Consider the following 22,500-nt stretch of genomic DNA (forward strand, 5'->3'; position numbering starts at 1 on the left):
GACACTGTCAACTAATATATGTGAATACGCCATATACCCTGGTTTTAAAAGAAAATGCGTATCCCTTTTGTGAAATGGTCAGGATAGATAATTTGCAAAAGAATGCTCTAAAGTTTCTAAATTTCTCTCTCAAATACAGAGCCGAGCCTATTGAATTGTTAATGTTTTTTTATTGATATGGCTCAATTAAATGCTGCATATAATCTTTTGATTTATATGCAGCATTTAATTGTCGTGTGGCACTGTGATTTGTATGTAGTTTTTTTTAAAGCAAACACTTTGTGTTTGTCAATATTTCCCTCAGGAGCAGTAGGACTTTCATGTGAGAGAGGCGTTAAGAAGTCCGTTTGAATAAAGAGAACATTTGTTCGGTGTACAACAGTCATTTTGGTAACATTTGAATAAAAGGCATTTCAATTTTTGATGACCAATGTCATCAAATTGTTAACAACTGATTATTAAAAAAAATCGTTCACAAAAAAATACTATGGTCCTGGCCCGTCAGAAGTTATGTGGGCGGTGGGCGTCGCAGACCCAAATCGCCGAAAATAAGGACCAACGTGGGTTTGTTTTTGGCCCGTCCACTCGTGAGCCGTCTTGGATAAACCCTCTCACCGGCACGCCACCGTGGCGGCTGAACGTGAGCTTTTAACAAGTGCCGGTAATATGAGGATCCTTTTGAATTCCCACTTGGCCCTATTTTCCTGCGCTCTCCCCGCGTCGTGTGCCAGTTATATAAATGCCCCTCAATGTGCGCCTCCGAGGGCCAGCGGAGACGGCCGCGCAAAGAAACCAGGTTAGATCTTATCCAGCGGGGCACCCGTGACACGACAGCTTGCACCTGAGCACCTGATGCTCGCGGGGAGGACATGTTTGGCCGAATGTAGGTTAGGTCACATGTAAACAGGCCCCGCACGCCTAATCCCTGCTGTAAGCACAATGAGCAATGTTTAATTGGTAACAACTAATTATTTACAAAAAAGGGCTATGTTCTTGGCCGAATGGGCGTTGCTAGCCCCCTTTTACTGGGGCACTTGCCCCAGTATTGATGTGCTGCGCCCCATTAAAATCTCTCGTTCAGTTTTAACAATTCATCTCCATATTTGGGAGTGGATTCGTTCAGATTGATTATAACAGTAAATAATGGATTTCTTTCGAATCCACAATGTAAAAGCAAGAGAGTTCAACTGCACATTAATATCCTTGCACGGCAGTGTGCATAATATCGGCGCCTTTTGCACCGCGAAACACAGCACCCGTGTTTCGACGCACATTTCATGAACGCAGCATGCATTCAATATATTTTTATTCGAGTATTGGGGGCCCTGTGCTCCAGTAGCGCTTTATGTCTATTAACGCCCGGCCGTAAGAAGTCATTTGGTCGTCGCAGACCCAAATCCCCCCAAAAAATAAGGTCCAACGTTGGTTTGTTTTTGTCAGGCAACCGGTCGAGGTGGGCCGTCCACTCGTGAGCGGTCTTGCAAAAATCCTCTCACCGGCACGCCACCACGGCGGCAGAACGTGAGCTGTTAAAAAGTGGCTGAAATATGAGGATCCTTTTGAACTTGCCCTATTTTCCTGCGCTCTTCCCGCGTCGTGGGCCAGTTATATAAATGTCCCTCAATGTGCGCCTCCCGAGGGCGAGCGGAGACGGCCGAGCAAATAAACCAGGTTAGATCTTATCCCGCGGGGCACCCGTGACACGACAGCTTGCACCTGAGCAGGGAGACATGTTTGGGCCGAATGTAGGTTAGGTCACATGTAAGGAGGCCCCCCATGTGAGCTCCCCCCCCCCCCCCCCCCCCTTCTCCTCACCACCTCCCCCTTTGTACCGCCTCTGTATCGGTTACTGGGGAGCGACGGGATGGAGGGCAGGAGTGGGAGGACCACCACGTTGTGGCGGGAGAGAGGAGAGGAGGGGAGAGAGGCAGAAGGGGGGGGGGGGGGGGGGAGAGTGGACATGGTCGTGGGCCAGGGTACTTAAGGCACCGACCCCCTGCATTCCTCCTAACCGGGTGTGTGTGTTCCCCCGTGCTGGTGCTGGTTGTGCTGGGTTGCAGCAGGTCACGGCAGCGGTCGCAGGTCCAGAGAGCAGTAGGAGGAACCAGGGGCTCCATGTCGGCTCACCCCCCTGCAGAGATGGACGGCCCGTCGGAGCTGACCGAGCTGCCGGTGAACACACACTCATGCACACGCACACTAACACAACACACACACACACGTCACACACACACACACACACCCGCACACACAAGGGGCAATGCTCTTACTCACACACTCACACGTCTTCATGTTCACTCACACATATGAGAACACGCACATGCATTCAACGCTTGCTCCCTTAGACGTAGGCACTCATGCATGCGTGTGAGTGAGCGTGCATGTTCTCAAACACACACACACTCACACTCGCACGTACACAAACAAAAACTCTCAGGTACACACGCTGGCTCACATGCATGTATCAGTGTTTCCCACAGAAATTTTGGAGACTATGGGGGGGGGGGGAAGGGGGCTGGTATGGGGCGATTGTTGATTGTTGACGGGGTACGGGGGGTATGGAGCGATTGTTGACGGGGGGGGGGGGGGGGGGGGGGGGGTATGGAGCGATGTTGACGGGGGGGGGGGGGGGGGGGGGGGTATGGAACCACGATGTTGACGGGGGGGGGGGGGGGGGGGGGAAGTGTTATGTCTTCAAACTTAGCATGAGCAAAAAAAAAACAAAAAAAATTTTTTTTTTTAATTTTGTTTTTATACTAATAATTCATCTGCACGCAGAGACTATGGCGGCCGAAATTAGACTATGGCGGGCCGCCATAGTCTCTGTCAATGTGTGGGAAACACTGATGATGCAAGCATGCTGCCTCAGATGGGGTTGTTATGGGTCTCGGCGTTCCGTGTCCACAATCGATCTTCCCTCCATAAGTTTTTGGACGGTGTAGTGTTTAAAATGGGGCCACGGCAAGGCGGAGGGCAGGGGAATTTGGTTTGGGCATTGTTGGCTCTGAAGATGGCAGGTTTTTATACGTACCCAATGACAACCACATCTCTCCATTACATAGAGACGCTATTATATCGTTGCTTTCCGCTTTTATTCGTCCTCCGTCAAAGAAGGCCAAGCTTGATATGGACGATAGACTGGAGAAAGGCAACACGGTAATTGGTGCTTCACGGCTTTCTGTGTGAACTGCTTTCTATGGAAAGATTATACTTTAGGTTAAGAGTAACTAATAGTTGCACAAACATAAGTCTTTGCATAAGACTGTTTGGTTTCAGAGGGTTGGTGGTTAGGTCATCAATGGAATAGATAGTTTAATAAGGTAAATAAGGATGAAGCCTAAACTAGCCAGAGCTCTACTGTAAGTTAATTATGCTGAGGGGATATGGTCAATCTGTTATATCTAAGTTTAGAGTAAACATAGTTTTGCACAAAGTTAAGTCTTTGCATAAGACCAGGTTGGTGGTTAGGTCATCAACTGCAGAGCAAGTTAATATTATAAATAAGATAGAACTTAACCATCAGAGCAGTGATTAATTTAAGATAAATGACCAAGGTGTTGCTGTTACAGTTTAGATTAAGTTAATAAGGTAAGACAAACCTATTCTCCTGGTTTGTGAATAAGGGTAAAGTAAAGTATCCATTCGTTGCTTGTTTGGTTACCTTTTTTTTTCATTTCTTGATCCATGTTAATGTCCTTCAAAGCTCGAGTAAATTAGTCCAAAATACTTGTATATTATGGCTAAGGCAGATAACCGCAGATTATGACTATTGGACTGCGTCATGTGCATGTGATGAAATAATTCATCCACATTATAGAGAGTACAACCGTTAAACCGAGAAGCAACTTTTTCAGTTTTATCAGAAGATATATGTTCAATAGTAATTGCACAAATTGCCCGATCATTGTATCTCCTCATTTGCAAAACACAACAACATTTTAAAATTTGTTTAAGAGTATGACAAATTCAAATCTGTTGTGAACAATTGCCCAGGGGTTTGGAGGTTTCCACGTGACTTTTGAAAATATTCTGTATATTTTGAGAATGGTGCCAAGGCCATAGAAGAAAACTGTAACAATTGAATTTTAAGGTAAGATCTAAAATATATGTAATGTATATAAAGAAGGTAGAAGCTAAACTAGCAGCGCTCTGGTTATCCTCCCAGGAACCTGGCTGAGGATGGCAGCCCCCAGAAACACATACCCCGCCTTGACGGCCAGGTAATGGCTCTCATCAAATCAGTCTTTGTTCACCCCTTCATTCTCTGTATTCTATGACACACCCTTTGCTATGACATAGTTCCTCCCTCAGCAGACAGTACGCTCATCTTATCAAAGTTCTGGAAGCACCTGCTCCAGTTGTTGTGATATTTTCCACTTTGTTATGAGCAGATTTTTCTTTTATCCTACGTGGCTTACAAGTGGATGGACAGAAGGGAGAGAAGCACGAGTCGGCTGTGCAGTAACAATATAATGTAACGTATTAACTGTCACACTTTACTTGATAGTCCGCGACCAAGGGCAACCAGACCAACAGAGTGGCCTTAGCCCCGCAAGCATGCAGTGACCCCATGAACTCCTATGCACATTCTGGTAGGAGCAAATCTTTTATATACCACAGGAACCTGACATTGCATCCATGCAAAATGATGTGACCTTCCTTTAAACTGGGAATTGTAGATTTGCCTTTATGTTGTGCCTGTGCCGTCTCTGTATTTATTATACCAACCTACCTTAACACTTTTTTTTTTTTATATCATAATCGCCACTCTGTCTTTTGTAGTAAATAGATTATCTTGGCTTTTTATAAGTATTCACTGTAGCAGATACCTTGATATACTGCCCTCTGATAATGTAACCCTTCGATTTTGACTTCAGTCGGACCGTGCAAAGACCCTGATACCACAGTTGTATCTGAATACTCCCAGATGTACCAAGACAACAAGTAGGTATCTTTTACCTGCATGTATATAAGAACGAATCACTGTTACCGCAGTCTCTGACAATAAGTCCAGTTATTGATGCGACACATATTGTGCCAAACATCCTTGCAGTTTCATGTCTTCTACATAAATTATATTAATATTAATATTGATGGTGTGCTTAAACGACTTTGCTACACCAGTCCACACATAATTGATGACCAGTGATTGTTCATTAGCTAGGCTTAGGGTGCTGTCGAAGCTGTTAACCCTGTTCTGTTGAGGTTAAGGGATCAGAATGTGCCGTTAAAGATACAGAGATCAACCAGTGTAAACTAATGATGCAAACATGAGCTCAATAACGCTGCTTAAGTATTATAAATACGGGAAGGTTTTGTTATTATCCTGATAAATAGCTTTATTCTTCAAGTTTGCCAACATCAGTAAACATTGACGTGTTACTCCAGAATTAGACTTCCTCTCCAGCAAAAGTAAAAGTAAATAATGTAGTATGCATATTGTTTGTGTATTCCCCATGTGAATGGTTAGAGGCATTGCCCTATCTGATACATTGCAGATAGAACTAGTAGGATTAGTTATACGTAAGTTCTAGTTAGTACTTACGCTCTTTTTGCTTCAACAAGAGGCCATTGGCAACCAAGCAATCAAATAAGAGTACCCAATGTCTTCATCAGATACATGCTGTATCTGATGATTTGATTTGTAGGAACAATGTATGCATTCATGTTGTCTAGGATTACTATCAAGTATTCTAGTTTAAACTGTACTGTTTTAGTTATTTATTATACTGTATTAATAATTGCTGAACTTTTGTGATGTATTATGTATACTGTTATTATAGTTGTGTATGTATGAACTGTATCTTAATACACTTAATAGTATTACTTGTAATGTGGATTTTATGTGGACCCCAGGAAGATTAGCAAACTGCTATGGCATAAGCTAATGGGGTCCTTTAATAAAATAAAATAAAATAAAATAAATGCTATTCTGACAGATATTTCCCCATTAAAATAAAGAAAACTGCGATATATTTATTGTCATTCAAATAAATATAGTACAATAAAAGTAGCCGTCATGGGAGCAGCATCTGGCAGCCCTTCCCTCCACACACACTAGGCTTTGCAGATGATCCAGGAGCAGCTAATCCCTGACATGTGTCTGTGCTCTCCTTCAGCCCCGCAGTGACCTCCTACGGCAACCAGGCGGCGTTCTCTCCCCTGGCCCAGTCTAGCGTGTACTCCTTCCCCAGGCAGGCCAGACCTACGGGCTCCCACCGTTTGGTCAGTTCTTGCCCCTCGACTCTCAAGTGCTGGTTCCCACCTCTTTGCTGTATTCATGTCCACACTGCTACTTGTACCCATTGTCTGCTTACTAAACCTCCCCCAGCCTCTCATGCTTCTCCAACTGTGCGACCAGATGCTTTGGCAAACGCAGACTCGACGGCTTTTATTTTATTCATTAATCTCTGCTTTTTATATGGAAAAACCAAAAACATCACACCTGGAACTGAAAAAAGCTTTCGTTTTATCTTTCCTAATACCACCACTCCTCCTCTTCTTCTCCTCAATCCTCCTCCTCCTCCACCTCTTCATCCCCTCTTCCTGGTCCTTTTTCCCATCCGCTCCCACTGCCCTCTTCCTCCTCTCTTCTTCTTCTTCAGGTGCTATGTGGCCAGGCATAAAAACAGAGACAGGGCTGCCTGAGGCGCCCTCTTTGGTCAGCCGGGGTTTCTCAGCTTCAGCAGCGCATACACGTCCACGCAGTCCGGCCAGCTTCACTATTCCTACCCCAGCCAAGGCAAGCCGCGATCTCACCCTCCTCCCTTCTCTTTCTCCTTCTCCTCCATGTAACAACACGGCTTTCCCAAACATCATAACAACCACCACCACCACAACCGACCACCAGGGGGAGACTGGTTATCTCTTTACGCTCTTTAGGCAGATGATTTTAACCAAAGCGTCCACTGCGAGTACGTTAAGATGCATGTCGTTAAGGAGCAGGTAAGGGTGTTTTTCTGGCACACATGTGCTGCATGGCACTTGGAAGGACTGGGATGTAGCGTTAAAAAACATTAAGAAAAAACAGCTGCATCTCTGTCCTTTTGTTTACTGTTTCTATGACAACCAGCCATGTTAGCTCTTTAGCTTCTAGCTCAGCATCGCAGCAATGACTTCTTGTCAAACATCCGTGAGTGATAAGCAGCGATGACAGTCAAAATCAAAAGATTTTGGTAAAGCCTATAATGTGAGTCCATAAACTCTTTTTTTACAAAATTAAATGTTAGTTTGACAGTTGATTTTTGATTGGGTCACTGGTAAAATACTAGTGACAGAGCTCAGAGATTTTCAACCTGACCGCCCGTAGTTGCTTGGGCCGCTCACTGTGATTTGTCAAGGCTCCACACATGCGCTCCCTCATTGGGAAACAACCCCAAGAAGTTGTCTTGCCCAGAAAACTACTTTTAGTGGACATAGCCCCTAGGTAGTCAAAGGACCCAGCCATTACACTAATCCGCCCCAGATACAGATACATGGTCATGAGGAAGCCTGTAGGGAGTACTAGACCTCTCCTCAGGGATGCCTGCAGGTAGGCCACGAACTGGAGAATCGTACTCTTTTTGTGTGGTGTGAAAATCAAACACCCCAGACTTACCTGCCCCTCTCTCCTGTGTGTAACGGTTCCCCCTTAAAAATGTGTTTGCCTGTGGGATGGTGCGTATTTGTGTGTGTTGTGGTGTGTGTGTGTGTGTGTGTGGTCTGCGTGCGGGGCCTGTAGGTGTTCCGCTGTGGGCAGTGGTGGCAAGTGCGTTGTCGCTGCTGTCCTGCAGGCTCAAGCTTCACCACGGCCAGCGTTTACTTCCAACATCCCCCCCTACCACGGCCAGACTGTCCCCGCCCCAGCGCCCAATCAGGTACGAGAGAGAGAGAGGGAGGCGGGCAACATGGTACAAGCTTGACCATCAAACTCAACGTGGTCACGCAACAATAGGTTGACGACTTGATTTCCTCCTCCTAACTGGAGGTTACCCCCCCCCACACCCCTCTTCGCACTCTTATTGTATGTTGCACGACCTTGCACTTAAAAATAGTACTTGGCAGTGTAGTACTTTATCCTAGCTATCTTTGTTGTGTACGGGATTGGGGTTAACCTAACAATTGTCAGTACTTGGTTCTATGACATCCTTACTGTACCGACAGCGCTGTAGTGTTGTTTCTTCCTTCTTATGGCAAATGTACTTATTGTAAGTCGGTTGGATAAAAGGGTCTGCTAAATGCGTGTTGTGGTGTGTGTGTGTGTGTGTGTTGTGGTGTGTGTGTGTGTGTGTGTGTGTGTGTGTGTGTGTGTGTGTGTGTGTGTGTGTGTGTGTGTGTGTGTGTGTGTGTGTGTGTGTGTGTGTGTGTGTCCTCTCCTCCCAGGAGTTCAGCAGCTACTCCTCGCTGGGACCCCAGGCCCAGTTCTCCCAGTACTACGCGCCCCTGCCAGGCTACGCGCCCCCCGGCCTGCCCAGCAGCGACAGTCACTGTACGGACGCAGCGGGCGTGGCCGCTACCCGCCGTCAGTCGGAGAGCGCCGTGTCCGCCGGGCTGCCCAGCAACACCGGTGAATATGTCACCGCATGGCCACCCCCCCTTTCTCCGTCCGAGGAGGAAGAGGAGTTAACCTCCGACCGTTAAGGACGCCTGTTGTTTGCAGATGGGGAAATTCGTAACAACTCTCGTTATTTGTTGATTCACCGTTAAGGGATGAGTCACTTGTGAGCTTGTAGTGAAATATTTACGTTTTAGGTTGAGGTATTCCTAAGTGAACTTTCATTTATAATATAACTTTCAGAGATGGTGATTCATGGATCGTATTAGCAGTGACTGCAGAAGGAATGTTGCAATTCAACTCTTCCTCACCGCTTGTTTATACAGATTACTTACTACTGACCCGGAGAGAACAATTTTTGATACAGTTGATCAGCCCAAACCAGAAATTATTATTATAATTATATGCTTTTAACAAAGTTAGATCTAAATAAAGAAAAAATGGCAACGATTGTGGGATCAGTTAGACCCGAACTCACCCAGACCGTTAGCGTGTTTCCAGAACGACGCTAACACGCTAACCCCGGCCCCCCCGTCCGGGCCCCCGTCCCTCAGACGCCCCCCCGCAGGAGAACCTCCCGCCGGGCATCACCCTGCCGGCCGGGCTGGCCCTCCCCACGGGGGCCCGGGAGCTGGAGGACGCGGGTGCCGCAGGAACTCTGTGGGGAAGGCCAAAGGCAGGCCAAGAAGCCAGACGGATGCCCCTCCACGGACGCGGACCTGGTAGGTGAGCGCCTGGCCGCTGTGGCCGCACGCGGCTCCTGGGGAGGGACGTGTCGCGTAGGCCCGCGGCCGGGACTCGAACCTGCGGTCGCTACAAGGGGGTGTCGCCAAGGGGTCGGCACACTAGGGCCGTACGATGATTCTAATTTAAGGGGCGATTTCAATTTCTCAGTTGCAAAGGTGTTTTGTTTTTTTTTGGAGAGAAATGCTGAAAAAATGTGTCATGCTTCAAACTCAAATAATCGTGTGACCAATCGTGATTTCAAGATTGATCAAATTAATCGTGGTTATGATTTCTTTCTAATCGAGCGGGGCCCCATGGCACACTACCGAGTTGAGCCACTGCTATTTAATCCATGATTGCCCTTGGGTTTTTTTTTTAGGAACCAGAAGTTATGTGGCCGAGATAAAAAATAATTGGTAGCCCAAACACATTTCCGCCCTTTATTGTTCGAGGCTAACAGGCTAGTATTTTGGCAGTGCTGCTGGTTGAAGGAGTGCGGTTTGTTAAAGTCTCCTACGTGTGTCTTTTCCAGCGGGTCTTTCTGTGGGACCTTGACGAGACCATCATCATATTCCACTCGCTTCTCACCGGCTCCTTCGCACAGAAGTTCGGCAAGGTTCGTGTCTGCTCACTGATCGCATAACTTGGGTTATTTTTTCGTGTATTACATTTACTGTAATTCTGGCCCGATATTGGTCAGGTTTCCAGCTTCATATTCTTCCCCATTCACCGAAACAATGTTAATAAATGAATAACCCCCCATTTAGCTACACTCAGCCCTCATAGGTGGCCCCGTTCGGATTCGAACCATGCCGCCTCTAACGTTAATATACTTGTGTGTGTGTGTGTGTGTGTGTGTGTGTGTGTTGTGTGTGTGTGTGTGTGTGTGGGTGTGTGTGTGTGTGTGTGTGTGTGTGTGTGTGTGGTGTGTGTGTGTGTGGTGTGTGTGTGTGTGCGCGTGTGCGTGCAGGACCCAGCCACTGTGCTGAACCTGGGCCTTCAGATGGAGGAGCTGATCTTTGAACTGGCCGACACACACCTGTTCTTCAACGACCTGGAGGTAGAGAGCAAGCCCACGACAGACTGTCATCTCTGTTGTGTTTGCGTATAGACGATGTCTATGGTCTATAAGGCCTGTTATATGCATGCTCATCCATAATAATGTGTGGGTTGAACATTCTCTGAAAATAAAACTATCGCAGGACATGATGCAAACCTGATATTGTAATGGAATAAAATGTCATGAGACTAGGTGACGACCTAGTCTCATGACCTGACGGTGTTGCAATGTCGATGCGTGTGGAGGTGGTATTAACCTCCTGATGGTCTTGTGAAGTCGACGCGTGTGTGGGAACAACCTCTGCAGACCCGAGACCCTGACTAAACCACCGGGTTCTTCCTCTTCCTCTTCCAGGAGTGTGACCAGGTCCACGTGGAAGACGTGGCGTCCGACGACAACGGTCAGGACCTCAGGTTGGTCTATCAGAGTCCTCTGGGAAGCGTTTTGCCTTGAAAGACATGAGATTAGTATGTAGCCATTTAACACTGGCTCTTCTCAGAAGCTTTTGCACATTGTCTCATTGTCTGTCTGTCTGTCTCTCTCTCTCTGTCTCCGTCTCTGTGTCCCTCTCTTGTCTCTGTCTCTTGTCTCTTGTCTCTGTCTCTCTCTCAGTAACTATAACTTCCTGGCCGACGGCTTCAGCGGCTCCAGCGGGGGGGGCGGGGCTCCGGGCCCGCCGGCGTCCCCGGTGGGCGTGGAGTGGATGCGCAAGCTAGCCTTCCGCTACCGCCGGCTAAAGGAGATCTACAACGCCTACAAGACCAACGTCGGAGGTGAGCTAGCATCACACCGCTACGCCACAGCTGGTTTTAGCGTTGTGTTGTTATTGCCTAAGGATCACCTGGCTTACAGCTTTATTTATTTGTGAAACTGTTCTAGTATTGTGTTGTTTATCAGAACAGAGTTCTGTAATGCCATCACCTAGCTGTTTATGGCATTGTGTTATTCTTGCTAAAGGATCGCCTGGCTTAAAGCATTATATATTTGTGAAGCTGTTCTATTATCCTGTTGTTTCTTATCATAAGATGAAGTTTGTAATTTGTCAGTTTTTACCACATAGCTAGCTGATTGTAGCATTGTGTTGTTTTCCCCATAGGATAAACTCTTGCTGGTTGTAGCATTCCGGTATTTTGCTATAGCATTAGCTAGCTGGTTATTGCACTGTTGCTAGCTAGCTTGTCGTGTATATGTAGTCTAGGGGGGGCCAAAGGGTTCAGACGAGCCATGTTTGAACAATTTACAGTCGGGACATAATATTGATTCGACGACACGTCTCCACTATTTACCGTGGCGTCTTTACCTTACATCAGAGGGGACATGTGACACTGTGACAGCGACAGCTCCTGATCTGCCTAGTTGGCGTGTATCCGTGGCAGTTTATGAAGTATAGCAGTGTTCATATCAGTTAAAGAGAAGTTAATATGTTTGTTATTATGACTTTAACGTGTGTGTGTGTGTGTGTGTGTGTGTGTGTGTGTCTGTCTCTCTCTCAGGCCTGCTGAGTCCTATGAAGAGGGATCTCCTGCTGAGGCTTCAGTCCGAGATCGAGAACGTGACGGACGCCTGGCTCAGCACGGCCCTCAAGTCCCTGCTGCTGATCCAGTCCAGGTGTGTGTGTGTGTGTGTGTGTGTGTGTGTGTGTGTGTGTGTGTGTGTGTGTGTGTGTGTGTGTGTGTGTGTGTGTGTGTGTGGTTGTGGGTGTGGGTGTGGGTGTGTTTGTGTGTGTGGTTATGTGACGGTACAGTGTAAAAAAAAAAAAGAAAAGCTAATTCACAATCACACTGCCCTTTCAGTTCCGTTTCTTTCTAGCGGACACGTGTGTGTGTGTGTGTGTAATCTTACTAACTTTATTTGGACCATGTTCTCCTGTGTGTGTGTGTGTGTGTGTGTGTGTGTGTGTGTGTGTGTGTGTGTGTGTGTGTGTGTGTGTGTGTGTGTGTGTGTGGTGTGTGTGTGTGTGTGTGTGTGTGTGTGTGTGTGTGTGTGTGTGTGTGTCTCCTTCTCAGGGGGAAGTGTCTGAACATCCTGGTCACCACCACCCAGCTGGTGCCGGCCCTGGCCAAGGTGTTGCTCTACGGCCTGGGAGAGGTCTTCTCCATCGACACCATCTACAGCGCCACCAAAATAGGTCTGTGGAGGCGTGTGAAGGGCGTGCACCTCTAAGCATTCGTTTCCGGTTGTGTCTTTTTTGGTCTCGCCTGAGCAGTTATTCTAATAGTAGGGTGGAACAACCCCTTTTTTTGGTCATGGTTGCATCACCGACTTGTTTTATCTCTTCAGAGCAGCATTGAGCCACTCCCCCGAAACGTCCATCCAAAAGTACACGTTCAGAGTTTAGAGGTAGTCAAAAATGTCACTCTCTCTTAAAATAGAATATATCAAGAGAGATGACTAACCGTAATAAAATTGGGAGGAATATTTCCAATTTGATAAGTGAGTCATCCTCCTCTTAAAATACTAAATTGTATTTTAGTCAATAGTCATATCTCTTAAAATACAATTTAATATTTTAAGAGAAAGATGACTAACTCTTCACAGCTGGACTCTCCAGTCCAGGTGTGTGTGTGTGGTTATGTGACTGTACAGTTAAAAAAAAAGTGTGACACGCAAGTGTGTCCATTTAGACTCTAATATGACAATATGACTCTAAGCTCTAATGATACTGGGAGGAATTTGAACGACGTTCGCCAAGCGCCCCCAGCAGGCGCGCTAACTCATGCAGCTAGCCGCCCGGCGACCCGGGCCCATTCAGTGTGTACGTTCTGCGGGCCGGAGGCGGAGCCTTATGTCGCTGTGTCTCCCCCTCAGGGAAGGAGAGCTGCTTCGAGAGGATCGTCTCGCGCTTCGGCAAGAAGGTGACCTACGTGGTGATCGGGGACGGCCGCGACGAGGAGTTTGCCGCCAAACAGGTGAGCCCGGAGCGCCCGCCCCTCCTGCCCCCCCGATGATCAATCAATAATGGTGATCATAATGGTGTCCATCTCTGATCGGTCTGGAAATTCGGAACAAATTAAACCACACGCATCACAGACCATGTTCAATGTGGACACTTCAACCAATGGCTACCTCAATATAATCACCATGGTAACGACAATGTCATCCCCATGGTAACCACACCATCAGCGCCACGGTTGATACAACATGACCACCGTGGGCCCTACAGCAAATGGATAAGACACAATCAATCCATGATCCCCATGGATACCCTAACATAAGTGACGTGGTAACCACAGCAGATTAATAATCCCGAAGGTTACCACAGTAACAGCGCCACGGTCGCTACCAAAATAATCTCCATGGTGACCACAGCATCAGCTCCCTGGTTACCAGGGTTTGACCTGTTGTGTCTGTCTGTCCCTCTGTCCGTCTGCGTTCAGCACAACATGCCTTTCTGGAGGATCTCCACCCACGGGACCTGGTGTCCCTGCACCAGGCGCTGGAGCTGGACTTCCTGTAGACGGTGGCGACAGGGGTTCAGAGGTCAGCGGAGATGCCTCCCACCCTCCCCCCCGCCCCTATCAAATCACCCACCCACCAACCCTCAACCGACCTCCACTATACAACATTTATCTCCTCTTTTTGTTTTTCTTTTGTTGTTTTCCGTTTTTTTTTTGTTCCGTACTACCGCGGTAACGGGCCCGGCCCTCAGCCTGGAGTTTTGCTGGGGGGGGGAGGGCAACGTTTGGACGCTTTGGTGGGACTGGATGGATGACCCTTGACCTGTATGGCAGCTAAACGCTCAAACAAGCTGGAACTGGCACTGACTGGCACACCAAGAGGGACTCTCTCTCACACTCACCCTCAATGTCTCTCTCTCTCTCTCTCTCTCTCTGTCTCTGTCTCTGTCTCTGTCTCTGTCCTCACACACTCACTCCCCATCATCGCTCTCTCTCGCCTGAGGAAACGCCACCCTGGCTCCTCTGATGATTTAAGTGTGGGGGGGGGGGGGCTAGTGGTAGTCCCCAACCAAGCCGACGTTCTGAGGTCGCATCGTTGCACTCATTCCGAAGCTTGAACGCATGCATGTTGTTTTTTCGTTTTTTCGTTTTATCTCAGCGTTGCAATGCAGTTACTCCTTGTGGTCCGTCGGACATAAACATTTTCATGGACGTTTTTCGAAGACAGCCATCGGTCTGGTCCTCTCCAAAGGTACTTCCTGGTTCCCTGGACTGGCTCGGCTGACGCTGACCCCGTGACCACAACGTGACGTGTGATCGGGTCTGGTCTTGGACTCTGACGATGGAAGCAACCGGCCTTCCCCTACTCACACTTCCTGAGACTGCGATGAAGAGATAAAAAAAATAGTACCCAGCGCATGCTTTCTGACAAAAATCCCCCTGACCGCCGCCCAGTCCCTAGTGTCTGAGCGGAGGAGTCAGACGTGGAAGGGAGAAAACGCTGTGTCACTGTTTGTTCTAGAACTAGCTGTTGCCTCTGGGGGGGTGCTGACGAATGTAAACACCCTTCTATCAAACGTCCACCATGCTGGATGGTTTCTTCTTCTGTTCAGACCACATCACCACAATGCAATCCCCCTCGCATCAGAATTCCACTTCCTGTTTCCTGTGCACGAGGCCTGTCCACCTATTCTGCGGACTTGGCTGTAGAACCGGCCCCCTGGTGTGGCCCCTAAGTGACCTTTGGTGACCTATGAGGACCCCAGTGAACAGTATTGGGGGGGAGGGGGGCGTATTGTATTAAACAGGCGTGCGTGCGTACAGGGGCTTCATGGCAGTTTTCTGATGGCATACTGTGTCATGTGACCCCTTCTTGACCAAACATTCTCACCAATGGGGTTCCTATGCTCCCTGTTCCCATGACGACGATAATTATCTATAGTCCATTGCATTCTGTATATAACTTTGTTCAGCAAGAATTGTTATAATGGCAGGTGGTGTTGTTCCCTTAAAGGATCCACACAGAGAAACGCTGGAGTTGAATTGATGTTGAAGCACCCTCCTAATTAAAAGGGGATTCATCATGCCTACCTGACAATACTTTAAATCATTGGCTGGAATAATCTGTGGCTCTCATGTAACCCATGAACCACCTATGAAACCCTCAGATCGGAGTACTGGCACATAGAAACCGATTGGTTGATTCGTGGCCTCCTTCTACCAAAACGCGTGGTTGTTCCACCGAACCTGGTCGTCGCAGTCATCGGTCGGTCACATCGCATCCCACAACGGACTCAGGACATGAGGGGGGGGGGGGGGGGGGGAAAAGACTGTGCAATACATGGAGTAGATGGCATGCTCGTTAACCAATCAGAGACTGAGGGTGGATTATGACTGAATTTAGATGAGCCTGGTTTCACATGTACACACATGCAGCTTTGACCAATAAGAATGTTTTCGGTGTGTTCTTTTTTATTTTTTTGTCTTTTCTTTTGTTTTGTGTATTTATATTGTGCCTTTTTAACCAGTGATTGTACACTCTGTAATCTCAAAAAAGGGAACTATCAACATGTTTATTATCCAAAGTGTTCTTTTGCTTTTTTAACTATATGTTTTTACTGTATATAGATCTATATCTATATATAGATATAGATCTATATAGATGTATATAAAAAAATGAATGATGTTCATTTCTGCGGAGGCTTACACTTCAGCAACTTGACATGTTTGAAAGACAAAATAATAATTGCTGTTACATAGTTCTGTCTGATTATTCAGTTTATTTTTCTGATCTGATGTCTTTTGGTAGTGTTGTTACTTATGGAAACAGTCGTCATCATATTACAAAACTTTTTTTTTGGGACGATTCATCGTAATGAATCATCACAAATGTCGACTGATCCTCTTGACGTCGTCTTTCAGAGATTTAGGTTACTTCTGAATGAAAACTATGCGATGAAATTCTCAACTGTCAAAATACTAGTTAGTTTGCGGCCAGACAACGTGCACCTGTGAGCACGGCCTGGAGACGATCAACGGGGAACACGATAACCCTTCACCGCATACTCGGATTAATTCGGTACGGACCCACTCTTGTGTGAATGTGTAACTGAAATATTGTACTACCTAAAAGGAGTTAAAGGGAATTCCCATTACCCTGAATTTCCCTAAATCATGTGGTGGGTGGGGGGGAAATCACAAATCAAGTAACATCCCTTTTTTTGTTTCATTGTCTACTCTGAGGAAGGAATAGTCGACCATGCCGCAACATTTTCGAATGAATTGTTGGACTTCTGCTTTGCTTCATGTCCGATTCAGAGTCTCATTGTGGCTCTGATGCACAATGTCTTTTCAGGAGTGAAATCACTTCATATTTAATTTTTTCCTTTTTCAATGCCAAAGACTATGTATTTTTAAACTGCAACCTTTCCACTTTCTTTTTTATTTTATTTTCATCTCATCGCTCCGACCGGTGTTGTGGTGTCAGCGAGCGTACCGCGGCGGGCTCGGCACACGGCTAAAGTCGTCAGGGTCATTTACATTATCACTGTTTGTGGACATCGCGTACTGTTACAGTGGCATCGAGACACTGCATATTAACCATGAGGTCCCCCTGCTGTGGTCTGTACACACTCCCTGCAATGTAAATAAATTATCAAAAAATGTAAAGAAACATTCATGTTGAACGGTTCCTTCATTGTTCTTTTTATTATGTACTGTACATGGCCATTTTTAAATTAATAGAGAAAGGTACTTGCAATTGGAACAAGGTGTGTGTGTGTGTGTGTGTGTGTGTGTGTGTGTGTGTGTGTGTGTGTGTGTGTGTGTGTGTGTGTGTGTGTGTGTGTGTGTGTGTGTGTGTGTGTGTGTGTGTACACATGTTGAGCCTTCATCTTTCCAAGGCTGAGCAAATACTGTCAAAGAAGAAGCGATATTACAAGTACAAAAAGTGTGTACAAAACTGTGCATGTGCTGTACTCTGAATGGGGAAGGAGATCAGATATAAATTGGTGAAGGGACAAACGCAGTTCCACGCCCTGGCTAAACATCAATTCTTATGAATGAAGTGCAGAACTGATCCTTGACCAGGGAAAGATAGGTTGGACGATGACCTGATATGGATGGCGTCAACAACGAAAAAGACCAAACTGCAAAGCTCCTTCTGGAGCTTAAGTTGAACTTTGAAATGAAACACGAATCAAAGCTTCCCCCCCCCCCCCCCCCCCCCCCCCCAAAGGCAGAGATAAGGTCACTGAATTGCTGTACAGATATAAAGCACAATATAAACGCATTGGTAGCACACATATAAATAAATTTGCCCTGTGAAAAATGGTTATTTTAAAACGTCCATCTGAGTCAGTCTGTCAAGCGCTCGCTGGAGTGACTATGAGTAGAAGTTCTGAGCCAAGTGTTGCATCCTTCTGTTCACTGGTCTCTTCACCCTCCCAACCTCCTCCCCCCCCCCGGTTAACATCTCCACCAGAGGAGGCTCCATGAAATCCACTTCGGTGTAGTCACCCAAGCCACGATCCTCCTCCCCCCCGTCGGTAAAGTCTCCGGCAGCAGGTAACTGAAGGGGCTTTTTCGTGTCTGTGGATGGCTCACCCAGCTTGGGATGAAAGCGCTTGTAGTACAGCACTTTGACCAGGAGGCCCGACACGTACACCGCTACGACGACGCCGCCCATCACCGCCACCGTGTCCGGCGAGAGCAGCCCCCCGGTGATGCACGGCGCTTTGTGGGTCTGCCAGAACGCCAGGCCACAGAGCAGGAGCTGGTCCAGCAGCATCCACGCGTGGTAGAGAACGCCGTGGTACACGCTGCGGCCCCCGCTGACGTTGAACCAGCTGAAGTACCAGATTAGGCCCACCGTGGCGCGGTACAGCCACTCGCCGGCGGAGCTGTCCATGAACTTGGTGCCGCAGCGCCAGGCGAGGAAGAAGAGCACGGCCCAGCAGCACAGGAAGTGGGCGAAGATGTAGCAGGGCTGGGCGTAGGCGAACAGGGCCAGGGCGGCCAGACGCGGGAAGATGAGCAGCAGGTTGCAGATGAAGTAGAGCAGGGAGGAGACGGGGCCCGGCTTGGCCTTGTCCGTAAGGAAGGAACGCAGGGAGCGGTGGTACAGGGTCACGCTGCAGGCGATGGCCGAGGCTGAGCCCACGGCCTTCAGCACTGGAAGAAGGATGGGAGAGGTTAAGATGTTAGCGCTGGTGGCGCTGAGGGAGGCATTTCTTAGGAAAGTGAAAGTGAAAGTGAAAAGTGATCTAGTTGCACACTTCTAGACCTCTCTCTCTATCGCTCTCTCAACTTAATCTCTCGCTCTCTTTTTATCTTTTGCTCAACTTAATCTCTCTCTCTCTTTATCTCTAGCTCAACTTTTGATCTCTCTCCCTCTCTCTCTTTCTCTTACAGTTTTCTCAATCGTTTAGACACCCTTTCTGAAACTATAGCTCAATTTCTCAAAACACTAAACACAAACCTGAGAAGACTAAATCATTTTGTCAAAATAATGTAATGATGAAATAATTTTTTTACTGTGATACAGTAAAATGGTCAGCTGAACTGACTGCATGAAAACCTAGTGTCCCCACCAAAGCTCAGACCCAACCTACGCCCTTTGTGTATACAATCGAGAAAAACTGTAAAAGTGAATGTAGTCCCACTGCCAACACACACACCTGTCACGGGGTCCTGCCAGTCCCCGGTCTGCAGCATGACCGTGAGCATCAGCACGAGCTGTGGGGCGCTCTCCGAGAAGGCCTCAAAGAGCCGCAGCAGGGACAGGTCGTGGGACAGGTACACGGCCACGTTCACCGAGTCGCGCTTCTTTATTGGGAAGAAACTGCGCACAGCGACCTCCAGCACGCCTGCGTACCTGTGAGGTAGCAGCCAGGAATGTTGTTATAATATAAGGCAGTCGATGGAGCTTGGTCAACGTCGACGACCGTATTTATGATGATGTAAATGGATTATGCAAAGGTTGGGACTGTGGCTATAGTTCAATTCGTGATGTTAATCGCTGAAGGTAACTGAATATATTGTTTGAGTGGAGATGACACGACAACGTCCCCTCTGAACACACACACGCAAACACACACACACACACACACACACACACACACACACACACACACACACACACACACACACACACACACACACACACACACACACACACACACACACACACACACACACACACACACACACAAATGCACTATACCAATGCAATTAGCTTTTATAATCTTATAATAATCGATCCTACTTTAACTTGTTTTATGACATGTAGGCTATTTATTGTTCTTAACATAGCGTATGCATTCGAGCAACAGAATTGCCTGGCGTAAAGGATTTTCGTTATGATATTATGTAAAAAGTTCAGAGCACCTGATGTAGACGCCCAGCTGGAATATGTGCAGAACTTGAAGGACCCTCTTGCTGACTGAGCCCTCTGTGCTAGTGCGTGTCTCCCAGTCCTCATATCGGTACCATAACCAGCTGAAGAGCTGTCCAAGAACCGAAGAGCCTGCCAGCATCGTCACCAAAAGCCCCAAGTAGATGAAGTCTCCTTCTTGGTAGAAATGCACCGCTGCCCATATGTCCAGCACTATGTCAACCAAGAAGAAAGCCAGCCCCAGAAACGAGAATCCAAAGTCCAAGACAGAGTAATTCAGGGTGACTTCGCCCTCCATGGCATTTGTCGATTTGTTCTTAAAGAAAGTGATCCACTGAACCAATCTATTCGAGAGCGTATTCTCATCGAGTTCCGTTCATTCAAAGTTCTCAGAAGTGGTGTTGTAGCAGTAGTGTCAAATGTGGTAATGAAATACAGGCTGAACGAAATGTTCACTGCTTCCAAGACTCCACTCCCTTTCCTATAAACCCTCCTATTATGCTTATCGCGACAAGGGCTGATTATGGTCCCACGGTGACGCAACGCAAGGACCACGCAGACGCTTCGACGCAGTCGTGAACCTGTTTCGGTTCTGCGTCGGGTTTTAGTGATCGGACCAATCACAGCCCTTGCTGCTGCGTCGCCTCGACGGGAGGTTAACATTTTTGAGATACGCACCAGAACCTTGCGTTACGTGGACGAGGGACCATAATCAGCCCTTTACGCTTAAGGGGAGTAGTTTTGCTACTGTACATGACTACAATACTATTGGCTATGGCTTTCTGTGTTAAAATATCTTGTCTGGGCGTTTTGACGGCCTGCCAAACGAGGTGTAGACTCGACTATTGAATGTCACGTTTCAATGAAAGATATCATCTTGTCATGCCCATGAGTGACACGCACTATCAGAATGTTCGGTATAATTGGTGGGGCGAGGAAGTTGTATTAAATTTAATTTGCACTCAGCAAGCAACAGATGTGTCTATGTGTGGTCCATATTATTTAGATTAAATCCTGCAATCTCTGCAATGCTTAATTCAGAAGTAAAGTAGAGATATAACACATATCGACAAATATATCCCACATTACTTTTAATTGTCACGGTTATCCTTTGGACAATATTGTTGAACCATTTTTGAATGACACATTGATCCAGAATTGGGCATTCCACCGACCCTAATAGCCATGAGCTGAAGCAGCACAAAGTTAACCACACACAGGGTTGTCCCAGTCTCCAAGGCTGATCAGTTGAAACATAGAAAACAAAGGCTGCTTTATTGACAAAGTACACAGTACATAAGCAGTGGTTCCACTTATTCCAAAGGAAACAGAGGTTTTATGTGGTGGCGCACTTCAAATAAAGAAAAGTCCTGCAGGCAGTGGAGTGAGATGGGTGCGTTCACATTCAAACATGCTTGTTTGGCCAAAATGCTCACTTCGGCTTTGTTATGGCCAAAGATCTGGAGCTCAATGTGATCCAAAAACCTTCCAATAGCCGAGGACAGTTTTGACCTGTGTGTGATTGATTCTTAAAGGTTGACATTATAGTACATTCCATATAAAGGCATCTTGCTTTGTAAAATTCCTTTGGTGCATCGCACAAAGAATACATTTTAAAACATGTTGATCCATAAAGTTTAAAAAAAACCAAACCATTAAAAGTAAGAACAGGTGTAACAGTGTTTAGAGTCACGGAAAACACTCAATAAATATCTTACAATCAATGAGGCCCATAGCCTGGCACAGTGGAGGGATATTCGCTTTTTCATCAGTGACGAATGTACTCAAGGTTGTAAACAATAAAAAAATATAGCTTCTCGACTTGTGGAACTTATGAAGTAAGATGATTGAAGTACCACAGCATGACACCGCATGAAACAGACTGCATCGGCAGGTTCATTCGTTGTTTTTTTTACGTCCTTTTTAAACATGCATAAAGTCCTTATTTGACCAAGGTGATAAAAAAAAGAGGCAAGAGATGGCAAGGTTTCCCACGGCACTTCACAGCTCGGGCGGTCGCCTAGGCAACACACGCCTGCCGCCTTGACTATGACGTCATGAAAAAAAAGGTTGGTTTTGAATATTTTTAAAGTTAACGATGCACAAATTCTTTAACCGTCCTTGTTTCCGTGGTTATTTAGACAATTTTGTTTGGCACTTTCTTTCAAGTTCAAATTGCACAAATTCTTTGACTGTGACTTTGATCTTGACTCTGACTAGTTTCACCCCCCCCCCCCACCCCAGCCCCCCCGGGCAAACCCCCCCACCTTAACCATCACATGTTCTGCGGGCGACCCTGGATGGCATGTCGTTTCCCAGCATTCCACAGGGCAGCAGCGCCACTTCCCCTCCGAACCTCACCGCCGCTCATACGACACCCGCGGCGCACGCCTCATGTCCTCCCCCCTCACTCATCCCTCCCTCTGCCGAGTAGAAATGTGCGGCGTGTCGGTACATCCTGGCGTTGCGCAACGGCGGCGGCGAGGAGACGCCTTCCTGGTCGGGGGCGAAGGTCCTGAATCCCACGGCCCCGCTGTCGGGCACCTCCAGGGCCAGCCCCGGGGGGGGCCTGCGGGGGCCCAGCTTGGGGTGGAAGCGGTAGTAGTAGAGGGCCCTGAGGGCCAGCCCCGCGAGGTAGGAGGCGGGAAGCGCGGCGGCCAGGGCGCGGTCGTACGGCCGCGTCACCGCGGGGTCGCGGTACGCCCACCAGGTGGCCCCCAGCACCAGCCCGTCGGTCGCCATGAAGCCGTGGTAGATGAGGCTCCGCCCCCGCGTGCGGCCCTCGCTGACGTTGAACCAGCTGAAGTACCAGATGAGCCCCACCGTGGCGCGGTACAGCCACTCGCCGCCCGCGCTCTCCATGAAGTCCGTCCGCTGGAGCCACGCCCAC

The 22,500-nt window shown here is 47.5% G+C and overlaps 2 protein-coding genes and 1 pseudogene across 3 annotated transcripts in view; 1 reads left to right on the top strand and 2 right to left on the bottom strand.

Moving 5' to 3' along the window:
• Positions 1-2,115: 2,115 nt before the first annotated feature.
• LOC130376200 (eyes absent homolog 3-like) lies at positions 2,116-13,776 on the top strand (annotated as a pseudogene).
• Positions 13,777-17,458: 3,682 nt separating this feature from the next.
• On the bottom strand, positions 17,459-20,180 carry xkr8.2 (XK related 8, tandem duplicate 2). Its single transcript, XM_056582219.1, has 3 exons — positions 19,604-20,180; positions 18,895-19,091; positions 17,459-18,388 (listed from the first exon to the last, which is right to left on the bottom strand). Exons 1-3 carry the CDS (start codon positions 19,906-19,908, stop codon positions 17,601-17,603), a joined length of 1,290 nt encoding a protein of 429 aa, XP_056438194.1. The 5' UTR covers positions 19,909-20,180; the 3' UTR covers positions 17,459-17,600.
• Positions 20,181-20,668: 488 nt separating this feature from the next.
• Positions 20,669-22,500, bottom strand: part of LOC130375359 (XK-related protein 8-like) — a 5,440-nt gene continuing 3,608 nt past the window's right edge. Inside the window, exon 3 of one of the 2 annotated variants that reach the window (XM_056582220.1) lies at positions 20,669-22,500. This exon is cut by the window's right edge and continues 235 nt beyond it. In XM_056582220.1, the coding sequence (XP_056438195.1) occupies positions 21,978-22,500 (523 nt within the window). In that variant the 3' untranslated portion in view covers positions 20,669-21,977. The other variant, XM_056582221.1, reaches the window with a different exon arrangement.

This window comes from Gadus chalcogrammus, chromosome 22 (genome assembly GCF_026213295.1).
Source record: "Gadus chalcogrammus isolate NIFS_2021 chromosome 22, NIFS_Gcha_1.0, whole genome shotgun sequence".
NCBI classification, from domain to species: Eukaryota; Metazoa; Chordata; class Actinopteri; order Gadiformes; family Gadidae; genus Gadus; species Gadus chalcogrammus.

Excerpts from the sequence above, each read along its gene's own strand:
- xkr8.2 (XM_056582219.1), bottom strand. The coding sequence starts at position 19,908 with ATGGAGGGCGAAGTCACCCTGAATTACTCTGTCTTGGACTTTGGATTC. Across the intron at positions 19,092-19,603 it reads CAGCTGGGCGTCTACATCAG|GTACGCAGGCGTGCTGGAGG; the intron begins GTGCTCTGAACT and ends GCTACCTCACAG. Across the intron at positions 18,389-18,894 it reads CTGGCAGGACCCCGTGACAG|TGCTGAAGGCCGTGGGCTCA; the intron begins GTGTGTGTGTTG and ends TCCTTCTTCCAG.